This window comes from Pelobates fuscus, chromosome 7 (genome assembly GCF_036172605.1).
Source record: "Pelobates fuscus isolate aPelFus1 chromosome 7, aPelFus1.pri, whole genome shotgun sequence".
In the NCBI taxonomy this organism is placed as follows: domain Eukaryota; kingdom Metazoa; phylum Chordata; class Amphibia; order Anura; family Pelobatidae; genus Pelobates; species Pelobates fuscus.
Window position 1 is genome coordinate 120,518,932 of NC_086323.1, and position 18,329 is coordinate 120,537,260.

The 18,329-nt window shown below is 41.5% G+C and overlaps 1 protein-coding gene across 1 annotated transcript in view; it reads left to right on the forward strand.

Annotated features, from left to right (window-relative positions):
- Positions 1–17,842, forward strand: part of LOC134569200 (NXPE family member 1-like) — a 103,402-nt gene extending 85,560 nt beyond the window's left edge. The window contains exons 3-5 of the mRNA XM_063428114.1: positions 4,094–4,155; positions 5,155–5,373; positions 17,310–17,842. Coding sequence (XP_063284184.1) covers positions 4,094–4,155; positions 5,155–5,373; positions 17,310–17,842 — 814 coding nt within the window. The remainder of the gene's footprint in view (positions 1–4,093; positions 4,156–5,154; positions 5,374–17,309) is intronic.
- The last annotated feature ends 487 nt before the right edge of the window (positions 17,843–18,329 follow it).

Genomic DNA, 18,329 nt, shown 5'->3' on the forward strand with positions numbered 1-18,329 from the left:
GCGAACCGTTCGGGACATCACTATTACTGGGTGGCCGCGATTACACTTAGCGGCTGCTAGGTGGCGGTGTTATGGAGCTCCCCGGACGGACAGCGGAGCTCAGCCCGGAATCAGTGCACTAAAAGCGGACACTTTTACGTGCAGGCACTGCTGAACCTCCCGCCTTCCCTGCTTCTATTCGTGGCTGTTTAGCCGAACGCTGGATGGATTTGACCAGATAGCTATGCCATGGAGCCTATTCGTGCTATTAACCCCTTAAGGACACATGACATGTGTAACATGTCATGATTCCCTTTTATTCTAGACGTTTGGTCCTTAAGGGGTTAAAGACTTTGGCTTCATGGCAATTGAACTATGTGTATGGGATCTGAGCGCTATTCGGTAGTTTTGTGCGCTCAGATCCCAGCTATCTGGGGATATGTGACATGTATGGGTTTTGTGTAATAAATGCAATGTTATATGTTTTAATGTATTTCACTGTATTTGTGTCCCCACGTGTATAATGGAGTTTTGCCTCTGTACTGGGAGATAATTGGATTACTTCCCAATTATCTCCAGGATAGAGGGAGGGAAATTTGGATGCATTGTAGGGATGTTTTACTTCTGTGTGTCTGAAATGTGATATATGTCTGTCTGTGTTACAGTCTTCCATCTGGTCCCCTAGGGGAGTGTCCACCAGGTGGGAGACCTGCATAAATACTGGGCAGGTAGCCCTGAATACACCAGACCACTGCTTGACCCTCAACACGGAGCTCTGTCTCGTCTTTGGGGGGATTTACTGTATGCTGTTAGAGACTGATTGCCAGGAGTGTAAGCCGCTTGGGTACTTTTCCTGTTCGTCTGCTAGCAGCTATTCGTGAGGTTCCAGTTCGGGAGTTTGGAGTGCTATTTTGTATCCAGTTCCCTTGTATTCAGTTCGGGAGTTTGGTGTTCTACAGTAGTTGTGCTTGTTTCTCTGGAAGGGGAAGATCTACTAAATCCACTAAAATTGATTTAACTCCTAAACTGCAGAGAACTGAGCAGTGAGACTGCAGGTGCATGATATATACACCAAAATGGCTTCATTAAGCTAAAGTTGTTTTGGTGACTATGGAGTCCCTTTAAAGGAAAATGTGGACATGTGAGTTATCATTGTACTTGAGAACAAAGTACAAGTGCAGTAGAATACAAATACATTTGTTTTCTATATACAAATGTTTTTAAATCCTGCATAAACTGGGCATTTTAACAGTCAGAACTAATTAGCAAATCTCTTTTGAGTTAGTTGCAATTGTTGCATAGAAATGATTAAATATAGAGCTGAGAAAGAATGTTTTGATGTTCCCTCAGTTTTTTAATATCTTATTCCCATAAATAAAATAAAGGATGTATTCACTTTTTTTTTCATTGCTAAGGCATCCCTTGGTGCTGCTTACCTATTCGCCATGGCCTCCTCCCTTATGGTCCTCCTTGGTTATCTAGTGTTCATTTGTGGCAAATTGTCGCATGTGCATTCAAGCTTCTCCATTGGAAAGCACTGAATCGATGCCTTCCCATAGGGGCTTCCGCATCATGTTTTACTTGGTCAGTGCAGCGGAGGCACCACCTGTAGCTGTCATACTGACAGCCACTAAAGATGGACCTTACCCTGCAATGTAAACATTACAGTTTCTAAAAAAACTGTAATGTTCTACATTGCAGGGTTAAGAGGACAGGTCAATTGCACCCAGATTACTTTGAGATGAAGTGGTCTGACTATAGTGTCCATTTAAACAGAAATGGTGAAATTGTGGTAGAATGAACATATGGCAAAAGTGCCAAAAAGGCCTTGGTGGCAAATGCATCACATCCCTTAAAATATATATGTGTATACAAAAATAATAAATTGGGGGGCGGGGCCTGACAGCCAAGATGGCCAGTGGCACATTCTAAGAGCTCCTGCAATAACGAGCGAAAGAATGCTGATACCGAGCGACCCACTAGCGATAGCGGCAAACGGTGCCCGGGAACAAACTCGAGACGACATGAGTAACAAATTGACACCTGCCCGGCACCGGAGAACCACGGATAAGCCTGCACCGGCCATGCGGCCTAAATTAGAGCGAAGCCTGAGGCCCGGGGGAGGTGGCCGACCTCCCGGCTCGGGACGAGCTCACAAGCGAGAGCATACTGCAGCCCTGCTACCCCCCCCTCTGTACCGGCGGGGGTCATCCCGGTCCTCCCTGGGGACAAACACCCCCACATTAAAGCCTGCCCAAGCGCCAAAATCCACGGGCAAACAGGATCACCACGGCCAAGCCAAGATGGCGGCACGGACGCAACCCAGGACGAAGCACACACTTATTCAGCCACCCAAGCATACGCTGGAGTTTTTCAACTGGCTTTGCACCTACCTCTGGATGCAGTTCAAAGCTCAGAGATGGCCCTACAGACTGGCTGTGAAACAGGCGGCGGCGTGGATCCGCCCGGCTACCCGGCGCTACCTGCGGGGGAACCCCCCTCATGTCTCCAGAGCAGCCTCACGATGGCACCGTCGACGGAGATCGGCGAGGCGGGAAACTGCACCAAGTTCCCTGGACAGCAACACTCACACTATCACGCATCAGGGCAGGACCCGCCAGCGTCCCCGACCTGCCTACCGCTCCGCGTTCCCAGCAACAGTTGACCAACTCAGCGCAACCCAGCACAAAGGAAGCCTTAACTACTGCGACACTGTCCATGATGCAGCAGGGCCGTCAACCGAGGAAGGGGTCCCGGGGAGGCACCTGTCCTGCCGCGCAAGCAACTTCACCATCACCTCACCAGGCGAGCATGCCGCCCTCAGACAGGTCACCCCCATGCCGGACAGATCTGTACACCCGGTGGGCATAGGCTGACAGAGTCGACTTGAAAAGCACGCAGAGCTGGCCTACAGCCTCTACAGTCTGCACCTTAAGGGACATTGTTACCGCTGGTAATCACCTATAGCCCAGATACTCAATTCGCAGCATATGTCTATACTAAACTGTGACCAATATAACTAATCTTGAATCACTCGTATATTTGTTAGCAGCTTCACTCAGCATGTTTAGCCTGTGACAAGCTATCTATCCTATCAATTACCCTCTTGCTATATGCAACTATATATGTAAGTGCTTCACCAGAGGTTGTTACTGAGCAGTCCCAATGGCGTTACCTACCTTAACCTCACACAACACGCTAACACATATGCCAGGGGTAAGCCAATAGGACAAGACCTCTCAGCCTATAACAAACAAGCTTCACACTTACCAGAACCCTGAAGCACATAAGCTTGGTAGTACACTATACCAACACTAACAAAGATAATCTAGCATGTTAAGCATTAATTGTTTCTCACTCTTTTTACCTGTTTCATTTGCTTTTACTCTGGCAATATAACCTATTAGTTAAGCTAGATGTCACCTAATAACATGAATCTTGTAGCCTACTATTTACAATTATGCATGTTACAGTATGAAACCTAGCTATGTTTCAATATGCATAGTAGATATAAAGTACAACTTAACCCCTCCACTTCTGGAATAAAAGGGAATCATGACGTGTCAGACACGTCATGTGTCCTTAAGGGGTTAAAGCAAACGTGATCCCTATCTGTCCTTACTGTCCCAGCGTACTGTAAGCCTAACTTTTAAGCCTTGTTAAAGCAACGATGATATCTCAACTCGTTATACCTTATTGTTTTAAAAATTATATGCAAATCCAACATGCCACAACACTGTTATATTATGTGCATGAAAATTGAGCCTGCTGATGCCGTTGTGGCGATACAGGCACTGTTGTAACTACCTGCATATCAGAAATAAAGAATTAAAAAAAAAATAACATTATAATAAAAAAAACTTGAAAAAAACAGATTCTTACATCTGAAGTTATTGAACCTGCTGCAAATCCAAAGAAAGTGACCTCTGTTTGCTCACCTTACTTTTTATAGCACTTTTGAGCTTAACCAATAAGAAAAACTAAAATAACAGAGGGTTGAAACTGAGCATAAATATTCTGTAGAATAACATGTACACTGGTTTTTTTTTAAATGAATGCCATGAATGAGATGTGTTATAATTTATATTCTGTTGTTTCTGTCTTCAATTTAAAGGTCAAATATTGGGGTAGGAATTCCCATAGATCCAGAAAGCATTGCTGTAACAAAATGTCAAAGTAAGTTTGATCTTGCTTTTTTATTTATTTCTCACTTAAAGTAACAATCCAAAAACCATAACTACTACAGTGTCTCTCCCTCCCCCCTCCCCTCCTCCTGTTTATACCAGCACTAGTCAACAAGAATTTTGGTAGTTGACAAGCTTTTCCATCTATTAACTATTTTTCATCCTCAAAAGTAATATGCAAATACTCGCATAGGTATATTTTGGCCAATTAGAACGAGGCCTTATAGCAGGTTTCCCCAAATTCCGGCCCTCCAGATGTTGCTGAACTACACCTCCCATGATTCTATGAATAATATAGATAGGCTGAGAATCATGGGAGTTGTAGTTCAGCAACATCTGGAGGGCCGGAGTTTGGGGAAGCCTGCCTTATAGTATTACACAATTTAAAGGACCACTCTAGGCACCCAGACCACTTCAGCTTAATGAAGTGGTCTGGGTGCCAGGTCCTTCTAGGGTTAACCCATTTTTTCATAAACATAGCAGTTTCAGAGAAACTGCTATGTTTGTGAATGGGTTAAGCCTTCCCCTATTTCCTCTAGTGGCTGTCTCATTGACAGCCGCTAGAGGCGCTTGCGTGATTCTCACTGTGAAAATCACAGTGAGAGCACGCAAGCGTCCATAGGAAAGAATTATGAATGCTTTCCTATGTGACCGTCTGAATGCGCGCGCAGCTCTTGCCGCGCGTGCACATTCAGCCGACGGGGAGGAGAAAAGGAGGATCGGAGGAGGAGAGCTCTCCGCCCACCGCTGGAAAAAGGTAAGTTTTAACCCCTTTCCCCTTTCCAGAGCCCGGCGGGAGTGGGTCCCTGAGGGTGGGGGCACCCTCAGGGCACTCTAGTGCCAGGAAAACGAGTATGTTTTCCTGGCACTAGAGTGGTCCTTTAACAGGGCAAACTGTTTTCAAAACAAACATGTTAAATGTGTTATTTGTGAGCAAAGTTTCAAATATAAAGTAAGTAAATGTATAAGATGGAATTTATGTATATTTCAGGAAACATTACAGATGTGAAACCAAAATGTAGAATTGGGATGAATATACCATATCCAAGTGGATATTTTTTAAACAATTTATGGCACTCAAACTTCTGCAACCTTTCTTCTTATGAACCATTGTCTCATATCGATGAATGTTTGACTGGGAAATTGATTTACCTTATGGGAGATTCTACCCTTCGTCAGTGGATTGAATACTTCCAAAAACATATGAAGAGTAAGAATTTACTTTATTTGTCCTTGTACATACAGTATGTATAGGTACTTGCTTTACTTTTACTTTTCTCAGATTAGACGATTGCTGTCAGCACCTTGTGTCATGCTATTTAGCCCTGTCTTGTCTAGGTTACATATTATAGATGTGCATGGAAATTTGTTTTGATTCCTTTTATTATTTTATTAGTTAATATTTTTCAGTTCTACCATATTTCTCACATGTAGATATTCAATTTGACAGAAATTTTGTGAAATATTAATTGATTTACCAAATTTCAGTCCAGTTCAGTCCTTTAATCTCTGGTCTACTGTCTGCTAATGTTTGACCAGAATTAGTTATGTAATAATCCTAACTGGCATGGAGGTTTACCATGTGGAGGCTGGCCAGCGCTTAATAGCTAAACACAACATTATATCACATTATACTGTAAACTAAAAAAAAAAATCTGCTAAACAGGAAGAAGCCAGTGGCTGATCACTATAATACAAAGATTCCCTAATTACTGGACAGCTATGACTACCCAATTGCTTGTAAACCCCCCACTCCCATCCTCCTAACTTAAAGAAATGGGTGTGGACAACTATTAATGGCTGGTGGGTTGTGACTATTAATTTAAAAAAATGGGGGACATACTAAATATTAAATGGAGGGATACAGTGCTCCCCTTAAGTCCTACCATGTATTTATTATACAAGTTCTTAGGGGTGTGCGAGCTGTGCGGCTGCACAGGGCGCCATGGAGCAGGTGGCGCCATGTGGCTGACACAGCTCACACGTGGGCAGCCGGGATTAAAAAAAGAAAAATTGTGGCGGGGCGGAGCTTCCCGTGTGGCGGAGGCGGAGCTAAAACTAACGGGTAACTGCTGCAGGGGAAGCAGGAAGGAGTCCCTGCTTCCCCAACAACCAGAATCCGGGATCTGCACTGCCTCAACTCCTCCATAGTGAATAGAGGTAACTATGTGTGATTGTCTGCCTGTGTGTGTGTGTGTGAGACTGTGTGTATGACTGTCTGCCTGTGTGTGTGTATGACTGTCTGCCTGTGTGTGTGTGTGTCTGTGTGTATGACTGTCTGCCTGTGTTTGTGTGTGTGTGTGTGACTGTTTGCCTGTGTGTGTTTGTGTGGCTGTCTGCCTGTGTATGTTTGTGCGGCTGCCTGCCTCTGTGTGTGAGGATGTTTTTCTGTGTGTGCATGGCCGTCTGCCTCTGTGTGTGGCTGTCTACCTGTGTGTGTGTATGTGTGTGGCTGTCTGCCTGTGTGTGTGTCTGTGTGTGTGTGGCTGTCTGCATGTAAGTATGTGTGTGTGTGGCTGTGGATGATAGCGGGGAGGCCCTGTGAAGATTTTTCGCACAGGGCACCTAAAGGTCTAAGGCCGGCCCTGCCCCCAGCCTCCACAAATGCTGGCAGTTGCTGGCTCTAATTATAATACAAGGGGAGCAAGGGGAGGGCTAGTGTCTCCCCAAGGCACCACCCATGGGCAACACATGGTGTCTTCAACTAAATATCATAACTGCAACAGAAACACATTGAAAATAATACATTTTTGCCACACATGGCCTCTGACTGGCCGCAGACTGAGCTTGCATGTCTGGAAAATGTTATAAGTGCTTTTCCATGCTACATATGCTTAGCCAGAGCACTCTGCTTGCTTGGTTTATAAGTCAATCAATCAGTGCACTCAGCCTCTGACTTATATTGCATAGCATTAGAAAATGTCCAAAACTATGCAATATCAGACAGAGCATTCTCATTGGTCACCTTACAAGCTAACCAATCAGAGTCCTCTGACAGGCAAGTCTTATTTCTCTCGAGACTTGCCTGGAAATATTCACATGGCAACCAATGGCTTTCTCACGCTATGTATGCTTAGTCAGAGCACTCTGTTTGGTTTACAAGTAAACTAATCAGAGCACTGATATTGCAAAGCATTGGAAAATATGGATTCTTTTTATTGTATTTTATTGTGTTGAGAAGGTTATTTTATTTATTTATTTATTTTAGCTGCTTTTTTCCCAGCATTATTTTTTTGCGATGTGCTATTTTTTTAAATTTTAATAGCTGTGTCACATTATTCTGGAATTTACTTTGGCCTTTTTGGGGGCTCACAAATAGAAAGAAGAAGAAAGAAGCCAACTAATGGAAAGTATGGAGAGACTCAATGTTTCCACCTTGTATTGTAAGTAGAACCTTTACCCACTGCCCATGTTTCCATCGTTTAATAATAAGTAGCCCCACCTGCTGACAATACGGCACATTAGGATGTTCTCCATTGTTTTTTTTTTTTATTAATAGCCGCCACCCACTGCCCAGGGCCGGACTGGCCCACCAGGATACCAGGAAATCTCCCGGTGGGCCGCAGCACCTGGGGCGGATCAGAAAGCCCTAATCATCATAATAATGCCATCTAAATGATTTTCTCCTCCGAGGGGAGTAAAGAGGAAGGAGCTTGGGGCTAGTGCTGCTGTAATTAGGCTGCCTGTCAGCCTCCCTGCACAATTGACATAAATTTTGGCCACATGCCCTGCCCCCGCACTTAAGCCGCACCTCCCAAACACAAGACCTCTAAAGCACTTTTATTTGCTAAAGCGCTTTATGTGGGAAGAGTGTGTGCTTTATATTTCATTTTACAAAAAGTGCAGATTTAAAATAAAACTGGCACATTTATAAATAAATCATGTTACACCCCCTAACTGTTAATTAGACAACTGGTTCTGCTCCTTCTTGATTTGTTTTGCTCAGTGGAGCTAAACTCAAGAGACAGGCAATTGCCAAGAACACTTGCCATGCAAAGACCTCTCATTGAGCTGCATGAAGTCTGTAATTGGGCAGCCACAGACAGTAGTGTACACACAGTCTATGGGGCCACAGTGTGAAACTGATCTGTGCCCCCCCTTTCCCTCCCCCTTCTACCCTGACCCTATCCACCCTGACCGTGCCCCCCGACACATACATACCGACACAAACACTCCCCGACAGAAACATACATACATACACACACGCACAGAACCATACATACACACATGCAGACACATACATACAGAGACACACACATGCAGACACATTCATACAGACACACAGATACATACATACATACATACAGAGACACAGACACCTACAGAGACACAAACACACACATACAGACACACACACACATACAGATACACACATATACAGAGACACACAGACATAGACAGACACACACAAAACAGAGACACACCCACATACATACAGAGACACACATACACATACATACAGATAGGAAGGTGGTATCTACCCTGACCCTATCCCCCCTGACCGTGCCCCCCGACACATACATACAGACACAAACACCCCCCGACAGACACATACATACACACACAGAAACATACATACACACATGCAGACACATGCATACAGAGACACACAGATACATACATACATACATACATACATACAGAGACACAGACACACACATACAGATACACATACAGAGACACACAGACATAGACAGACACACACAAAACAGAGACACACACACACACACACACATACATACACACATACACACATACAAGCACACACTCACACATACATACAGACACACACAAACACACATACACACACATACATACAGATACACACACATACAGGGACACAGACACACACATACATACACACATACATGCATACACAGACACATACAGAGACACAGACACACACATACACACATACAGAGACACAGACACACACATACAGAGACACACACACACACACACAAAATGTTTCCTACCTTTTGTTACTTTCCCTGGGGTCCAGTGGGGGCTCAGCCTGATGTTAGTCAGAGTTCCCACTCTGACTCCCTCTTCCTTCCTGCTTCCTCCCGTGCAGGCTGATAGCTGGGAGGAGTGACTGGGGAGTCACTTCCTCGCAGCAGTGATGTCATCACAGGGGGCCCAGTCGCGCTGTTAAAGCGCCCAGCGCTGACCGGGCCCCCTGACAATCCATATCCATCGGGTGGCCCTGACAGCATGGGCCACCCGATGGACCCCTTAACATGCGGGCCGGGGCCGCAAAACGTGGAAGGTGGTATCCGGTCGCGGGGGGCCGCAGGGCGGCCAGGCCCTCTGGAGTGACAGGCCCGGTCGCAGCTGCGACCCCTGCGACCGCGGTATGTACGCCGCTGGCCACAGAATGTCTGGGCTGGCTTAGAAGGGGAGGGCTTGCAAAGGCTTCAGACAAGACGTGTGCAGCTTTTGCAAGTTGTTTTTAAATATAACCCAATGAAAATATGCATAATTAAATGCATGCCTGTTTTCATTGGTGGTATACATACTCATTTTAATCTACTGATCTTTATTTGTATTTGGGCAGTGGAGTGTACATTTCAAGTTTAAAATATTACTTTTTAAGTAAACTTATTTTAGAAATATATATTTTTTTATTTTGTTTTATAAAATACAAAACAATATGTGCTGCTTTGAAATGACATCAGTTATTGTATGTCAAATTACGCACATAAAAATTAAATGTGACAAACTTACATACATAAGTACAAAAATACAATAGGAATCGCTGGTAATCATTCCATTTTAACTTACTTCTTATTAATTAATTCAGTGGCTTCTAAAAAACAAACACTAAAATAAACATACATTTTGGCATGGAGACCCATTTCATGAGAAAATATTTAATTCAGGGTTTATATAGATTGTTCAATATGTAATAGCACTTAGTCAACCATTTTCCCCAAATTTTCTTATGTAAGAACAATTTCTGTCTTGCTAAATAATACCCTTTTCCATTAAAGGGAAACTCCAGTGCCAGAAAAACGATCTGTTTTTCTGGCACTGGAGGGTCCCTCTCCCTCCCACCCCCCAATCCCCGGTTACTGAAGGGGTGAAAACCCCTTCAGTCACTTACCTGGGACAGCGGCGATGTCCCTCGCCGCTGTCTCCGCGCCGCTCCTCCTGGTGATTACGTCGGCCGGTGGGCGAGACTAATCTCGCCCACCGGCCGAGGAGACCTAATGCGCATGCGCGGAAATGCCGCGCATGCGCATTACGTCTCCCCATAGGAAAGCATTGAAAAATCATTTCAATGCTTTCCTATGGGGAATAGAGCGACGCTGGAGGTCCTCACACAGCGTGAGGACGTCCAGCGACGCTCTAGCACAGGAAACCTGTGCTAGAAACTAGGAAGTGACCTCTAGTGGCTGTCTAGTAGACAGCCACTAGAGGTGGAGTTAACCCTGCAATGTAATTATTGCAGTTTATGAAAAACTGCAATAATTACACTTGCAGGGTTAAGGGTAGTGGGAGTTGGCACCCAGACCACTCCAATGAGCAAAAGTGGTCTGGGTGCCTGGAGTGTCCCTTTAAATATTGATTAGATATCTGATTTTTAATCCTTGACCATTCAATTACGTCTTGATTTTTCCATTGTCTTGCTATTATGATTTTCATGGCCAATAGAATTTGTATAGACAAGGCTTTTTTATGGAAACTCAAATTATCCAATCCAAAATGGAAAAGAGCAGTTAATGGTGACATTGGGATTATTGTGCCCGTCACAGGCCCACCACATGTGAATCAGGTTACCATTCTGTTTATTACACTTCCAACATAATGGGTTGTATTTAGCTTTACATTTATATAATTTCTCAGGATATAAGTGTCATATGGATATAACTTTAAAATAGTGTTTCTGTAGTGATAAGCAGTGAGTTATCTTACCCAATTGGGTCCAGCTTTCCCACCAGAGTTCTCTATCTATTTGAATTAGTGTTTCCTTTCCCCATGACTCTAAAGCTTCAACTTTTATTGTGGGTAAAGTAAACTCCAATAAATCGTACCATGCTCTCATAATTTTTTTGTTCAAGTTATTGCACAGAAGTCTGTCAAATTGGTCTTTTAATTTTTAAATATAACTCAATGTAAATATGCATAATTAAATGCATGCCTGTTTATCTACTGATCTTTATTTGTATTTGGGCAGTGGAGTGTACATTTCAAGTTTGTGATATTACTTTTTAAATAAACGGATTTTAGAAACATATAATTTAACTATATTTACTCTGGCCTCCTGTGAATCGGGACACAGAGGGGAGGAAGGGAATAGTGATACAGTCTTGCCACTGGCGACAATCAAAGGAGGCAGACCAAACCAGGAAGAGGACGTGTCAGCCCAAAGGATGCACACCAGGCTACCTGTCCATCACTTAGGCTGGCCAACTGAGGGCAAACTCTGCATAGAGCACTGTATCGGTACTCTCTGCAGGGTCCTAATGCCCTTAACATAGCATATGCAAATCAAAGGATGTGTTAGTTGGGGACAGTTCCAAGGGAACTAAATCAGGGCAGTAAGACAGGAGCCGAAATCAGGGTTGGAAATTAGAAAACTGGACAGTTGGGATGCATTGTATTATACTCAAATGAATTCTTTTTACATTATGTTGCCATTTTCATTAAGCTATACTGCTAGTAATGCTCTTAACATGAACAGCAAATACCTATAAGCAAGTTATTTGACCATTTTGATTGGCCTACTGACCTACTGACAAAACTAAAGACTTCTTTCAATATTTTAAATCCTTTTTACTAACAAAAATAAAAAGTCACGAAAATTACAAGTGTGAAAACAATGTGCTTTAAATCAATACAAATCTAAACTGTGTTATCAGCTGCTACTCCAACAGTGCAGGTGTTCCTCCTATGTCCCACAGGGAAAGTAACAACATGCTAAATATATTTTAGGTTAAAAAAAAAGTGGAGGTCTCAAAAACTATTAAGTACACTTACTCCTCTCACTTATTGAGATGTGTATTCAATTATAACACAATAAAGAAATAAACACACAATAGTGCAATGCTGTAAAAAACAAATGTATGCAGTTATACGTATTGTGAGATGTACCACTTACATTTGTAGGAGCCTAAAATTGTATTGGCTCTAATTTTATGGGTTCGATTGCTTTTAAGGTATCACACCACCTTTCTTCACAGATTCAAAACTGCATACTCTCAGAGAAAACACATAATAAAATAAACTTCTAATGCATTATATTGACATCAAATATGGAGAATATCCTCCGCAAACTATAAGGAAATTTGCACACCTTTTCTAAAGCCTATAATTAGTCCGGCTCTAGGTTCAACCAATACAGTGCGGATAGCATGGCACTTCTCTTCTTTAAACAGTGTATTCACCATGGCTTAATATGGCTATCTGGATATGCTTAAGAAATATTTATTCACTACATGTATTAAACAATGTAGTGTTATATTATTCTATTATTTTTATAGCACCAGCAAGTTCCATAGCACTGTACAATGGGTGGACTAACAGACACAAAACTTTAACCAGACAAGTTGGCCGCACAGGAACAGAGGGGTTGAGGGCCCTGCTATAATACAATAGTCTTTACAAAAAGTCCTTTACTCAAGACATGTTTTGCACAAGGGCTTTTCAACAGGAATGTTGAATTAATAGAATTATCAAAAACATTTGGTCCATTTTGGTAAATGATCCTATATTATTTGAAATTATTCCAGAAAAGCCAACAATTATTTTTAGGGAGTTCCAAATCTTAAACAACATGTTGTAATAAATCATATTAGGGATAAAAAAAAATTAAATTAAAAAAAAGGGATTATTTTGCTGTGGAATCTATTCCGGCTGTTTAAATAACGTGAGTAAAAAGAAAACATATAACAAGTTTTATAGACCCCATATAAAAGGAAATTGTCTAAGATTAGACATATAATAGCATGTTCATCAACAAATGTGATTTATTTAATAAATTGTCCATAATATGTCCATTATATGAGCCACACACAACGTTCATTGCACATAATAATTGAGGCGCACATTAGTAATGTTAAAAATATTTATAAGGGTCATAGTGTTTTCCAGCATTGTAAAAAAATGAACATAATAGAGAACCAATAGGTCTAAGGTTTTTGGCAATCAAAATGATTACTAGTAACTAGAGAGGGCATGGTATAATCAAAATTTTTAAAATTATAATTATTTATTTTCTCCTCACAAATATGCCATTTTAATATTTTTTTTGGTTAGAACAAGTATTTTTAAATACATTTTGATTATTGAACAATGGGAATTTGAGATTTATTTTTATTTTTTAATTTATTTATTTATTTTTATTTTTTTGCGTGCATAAGGTTTACAGACATGCAGGTAATACCACAATAGCAGGTACCGACAACTTGTAACATATATATGGCATAGGTTGAATCAGCACAATTTTTTTATTAAAACATTCAGGCTTAGCTAAAGGCAATCATCAGGTTTGTCATCAGGTAGGCAACATCGAGTTGGAAGACAGTAATATAAGCCAACAATAGGATTAAATCTGCAGCGTGTATACTAGCATATTAATGAGGCAGCAGCATGGAAACTTGCACTTTAGCATTCAAAAACAGGCTTAGACTTTTCAGTATGTCACATAGTTAAGAAAGTATCTTGCAAGAGTAATGAGGCATGCGTGTGTGCAAGTTTAAATGGGTTGGCTTGAATTATGTATATCTGCGATATGTGTACCTCCGTGGGCACCGTGTGAGCATGCATATCCGCCTTTACTGTAGGAACAGGTAGGGATGATCCGACTGTGTTTTGTCAGGGCAGGAGTGAAGTACAGGGGTATAGGTTATGGCTCAGTCGTAAGGTAGGGGAGGCAAGCGTAATGTAAGGGTGCACATGTATAAACTTATGGAGTCTGCAATATTAAGAGGCATCCGAACCTATAGGCTAGCGTCCATGTGTCTGGATAGCGTCCTTTTATAGGTGTTAGGTGGACTGCCCGTGACTCAGGGGGTCATCCTATTCCTCCAGGGGGATCTGTGTCGGTGGTACCGGGTAAGTGCAGGCATTAGCAGACAACCAGAAGCAGGCCAGTTCTTCCCTCCAGCTCCAGGCCAGTGATATGGCCGGCATCACGTTCCCACGGACTTGGAAGCTGCTGGAGATCGGGTCCTTCCCTATTTGGGCAGGTCTGGGGGCCTTGATGTTTTTCGCCACTTGTGGTGGGTAGGCCTCCGCCTTTGTGGTCGATGGCCTTTGGCCAAGAGGGGCTAACACGGTGAGTGGCAGGCTGCTTCATCGAGGTGGTGCCCCTGGGTGTCTCAGTCCCCCTCTGGCTGTCGCCGCTCTGTTTGTGTGTGGTGCTCCAGCTATCTCGCTGCTGTGCTTGTGTGGCAGCATGTCTAGCCTCAAGCTGTGTCCAGAACTTGTCAAACAGTTCATTTAAGCGGGTGGCCAAAGGCTTGACTGTGCCACCATGGTTCTATTGAGGCACCAGTGCATCTTTAGGTTGCATATCCGCCATGTTGTGATGGCGAGTGATCTGCAGGCATGTTGTGTGGTTGAGCTTTGTGCCAGCTCCCAGAGACCATGGAGGTGTGAGGGCTGGAGTGATTTGGACCGGGATAACCCCCACCAGTCCTGGGGGTGAAGCCGTACACCGTGGCTTCTGCTTGTCTTCATGGGCTGGGAGAGCGGCCGTCTCTCCCTTGCTCTGCGTGTTGTAGGCCCCAAGCCTCGGCTCAGACTTTACAGCAGGCTTGTCGGTCATACGAGGTATCATCCGGTTCACCAGCCTCTGTATTACAGGTTGATGTAGTTTGGGGTTCATTCCAAGGCGATGTGCCCCTGATTTCAGGCGATAACCGGGCCCAGGCTCTTGAGCTCACAGATAGTGTGTTTGCACAGCTCCAAAGCTAGGCTTCGCCCCCAGAATTTGAGATTTTTAAAAACATTTATCAATATTTAACCCCTTAACCCCTTAAGGACCAAACTTCTGGAATAAAAGGGAATCATGACATGTCACACATGTCATGTGTCCTTAAGGGGTTAAGGACACATGACATGTGTGACATGTCATGATTCCCTTTTATTCCAGAAGTTTGGTCCTTAAGGGGTTAAACAACATGATGAAATAATCAAAATATATATTTTTTAACATACGTAGGCAATTTGGCAAGTATTTTATAGATTTTAGACAATATAAAATATGATATATATCATATTTTGATTAGTTCAGGAGTGTCCAGAAATTATTTTATTTGAAAAATCTATTTGATAAGTTTATTTACCATTTAACCTGTTACATAAGGATCAATGTTTTTTTAAGGATTTTTAGACATGTGCACTTATTATCAATCAAATTGAATTTCATCTGAATTTTGGGTTTAGAAAATGGATTAATGCACACGCCTAAAAATCACCTAGACAGTTGGTTGACAATTCCCTTGTATGTAATGCATCTTGGAGTAAAGGACTTATCGTAAGGACTGCAGCAAAGCTGGGAATTCGGGGCACATCACGACTGTGTATTTCTAAGTAGAGGGGCTGTCATAAAGATCAAAATCTATTCAAAATACAGTTAAAGGAGCAGCGCACACACATAAAAACAAAAATGCAGTTTTAAATTTTACAACTCTACTTAAAATCACCTATCTTAGCAAACAATTATGGGGATTTGGTTACAATATATGGCCATATTGTATTAAATCCACCACTACTTCATTGTACCCCGATATTAGTGGGTCTTACATTAATTTTAACATGGGAGATTTACATACTAACTTGCAAAATTTACAACTTAAACTGCTTCCAGAGAATTCTCAATTAATGCTTTCCTGTGGTCAGTTCCAAAGAGGCATCTATAGTGGATGGGTGGATAGGAATCTGGTCTAAATTCCAAATCTACACAATGAAAAATTGGAATTGGGGGTAAGTGTGTAATCTCCAGTGAGGCAGGGCTATACGAAGCCAGTGACCCTAATTCCGTGTTAAACTGCTCAAAAATGGTTTAACACTGAATGGAGTGCCAGGGACTCCATGCACAATAACTAATTCAATCAGAGGAAATGATTATACTATCTACAATTTAAGTATAGTGATCTGGGTTCTGTGGTATCCTTGTGCTGCTACTTTTAGGGTGAATATGCTGTTTAACACAGACTAGAGCCATCCTATATCGGCACTTTGCTGTTTTAACCTAGAGCCGGACTAATTATAAACTATAAGAAGGAAATTTCCTTCTAGCTTGCTAAGAATATTCTTCCCATTTTATATTGATATAGTGTACTAGAAATGCATACTATTTCTCATTTTCTTGGTGAGCTTGCAGTGTGGAATCCATGATGAAAGGTGGCATGATACCTTAAAGGCACAAGTACCCATTAGATTAGTTAATCAATATTTTTACTTCAACAATTGAAAACTGAGTCCAATACATATACCTGCACAAATTTGTTCTTTACAGTTTTGTTCTGTTGTATGTTTATATTTTTGTTTTTCATTGTATTATCGAATACGCATCCAAATAAATGAAAGGGGTAAGTGTTTCGGTTTTAATTTAAGTTATATTTTAAACCTCCTAATTTACTGTTTAGGAGGACACCTTCCTGACTGTGTTGTATGCAAACATGATCCCATATATTTCATGTCTGAAGTAACAGACCGCAATCTCTAAAATATTGTGTGGTCTTTTACTGATAAATTAATTGGTGTATCACAGAGTGTAGTGTAGCACTTTGATTAAAAAATTAAAAAGAATATTACACGTGAGAGCAAAATTTGCAGACTGCATGTGCAGAACAGACACAGACCAAGTAACTCACATCTGAAGATTATCCACCTGAAGCTGGTAACATGTGAAAGGCTCGTTTACTCACCAGTGCAACCATTGTATTCATTTTAAATATATGGGTTGAATTAAACCAAGAGCAGCATGCAGTAAAACGAAGTTAGTTACTAAATGCATATCAGGAAGAGTTATGAATTTTAATATTATCATATAAAATTATTAATGTTTAGAAATGTTACTAGTCAGTAAATAATGAGTTTTAATAAAACAAACTTAACTAATTTTACCTTACATAGCAAAACTGTTTGTTTGTTTGTTTTCTACCCCAGAGACATTTTCTTTTCTTTTTTTAGGTCTCAAATTTTTTAATCTTCCCGCACTTGGTGCACATAAAAAACATTTAGCTCTGGACATGGATAGGAATATATATATTCAATGGAAAAGGCATGGACATCCATTTGTTAGCTCCAGCTACTCTGTCAAAGACTGTGCTTACATTGCTCGTGAAATTGATGCACTTCCTGGTAATTCAAACACCATCATTGTTATTACATTAGGACTACATTTCAGAGCTTTCCCTGTACATGTGTTCATCAGAAGACTCATCAATGTAAGAAGGGCCATTGAGCGTATTTTTCTACGAAGCCCCGAAACCAAGGTCATCGTAAAATTTGAGAATTCAAGGGATATGAACACATATTCAGAACGAGTTAGTGATTTCCATGGCTACATTCAATATCTCATATTCAAAGACATATTTAAAAGACTTAATGTTGGAGTGATTGATGCTTGGGAAATGACGATAGCCTTTGCATCTTACAATCTTCATCCTCCTGAGACTGTTATTAGGAACCAAATCAACATGTTCTTATCATATATATGTTAGCTTGTCATTTAAAATTGTGATTCAGATTTATCTAAAATAAAAATAAAAAGTTGAATGCTTGCAATATATTTTATTGTCATTTATTAACATTATTGTAGGACTCAAACTTAGGCAATCAGTTCATAAACACTCATTGAGATACTCAGGGCATCACCTAACCAGATAATTGTTGTGTTGATAAAAACCTTAAGGACTGTGGATGTATAAGTTACGTCAGACAAAAAACGGTCCATAAGACCCGCGGATGTACCTCATATGTCCACGGTAAATTTGAGCACTGGAAGCTATCGTGATCGCTTCAAGCAGCTCTATGGGTATTACACGATTCCTTGAAATCGAGGCATCATGGAATACGCCCCCCCCCCCCCCACACACACACACACACAGCCGGCACCAGAGTTTAAAAATAAATAAATTAAATTTAAAAAAAAAAATATTTTAAAAAATGAACCCCGGCAAAGATCGGTCTTCTTCTGAGGGGGATTGT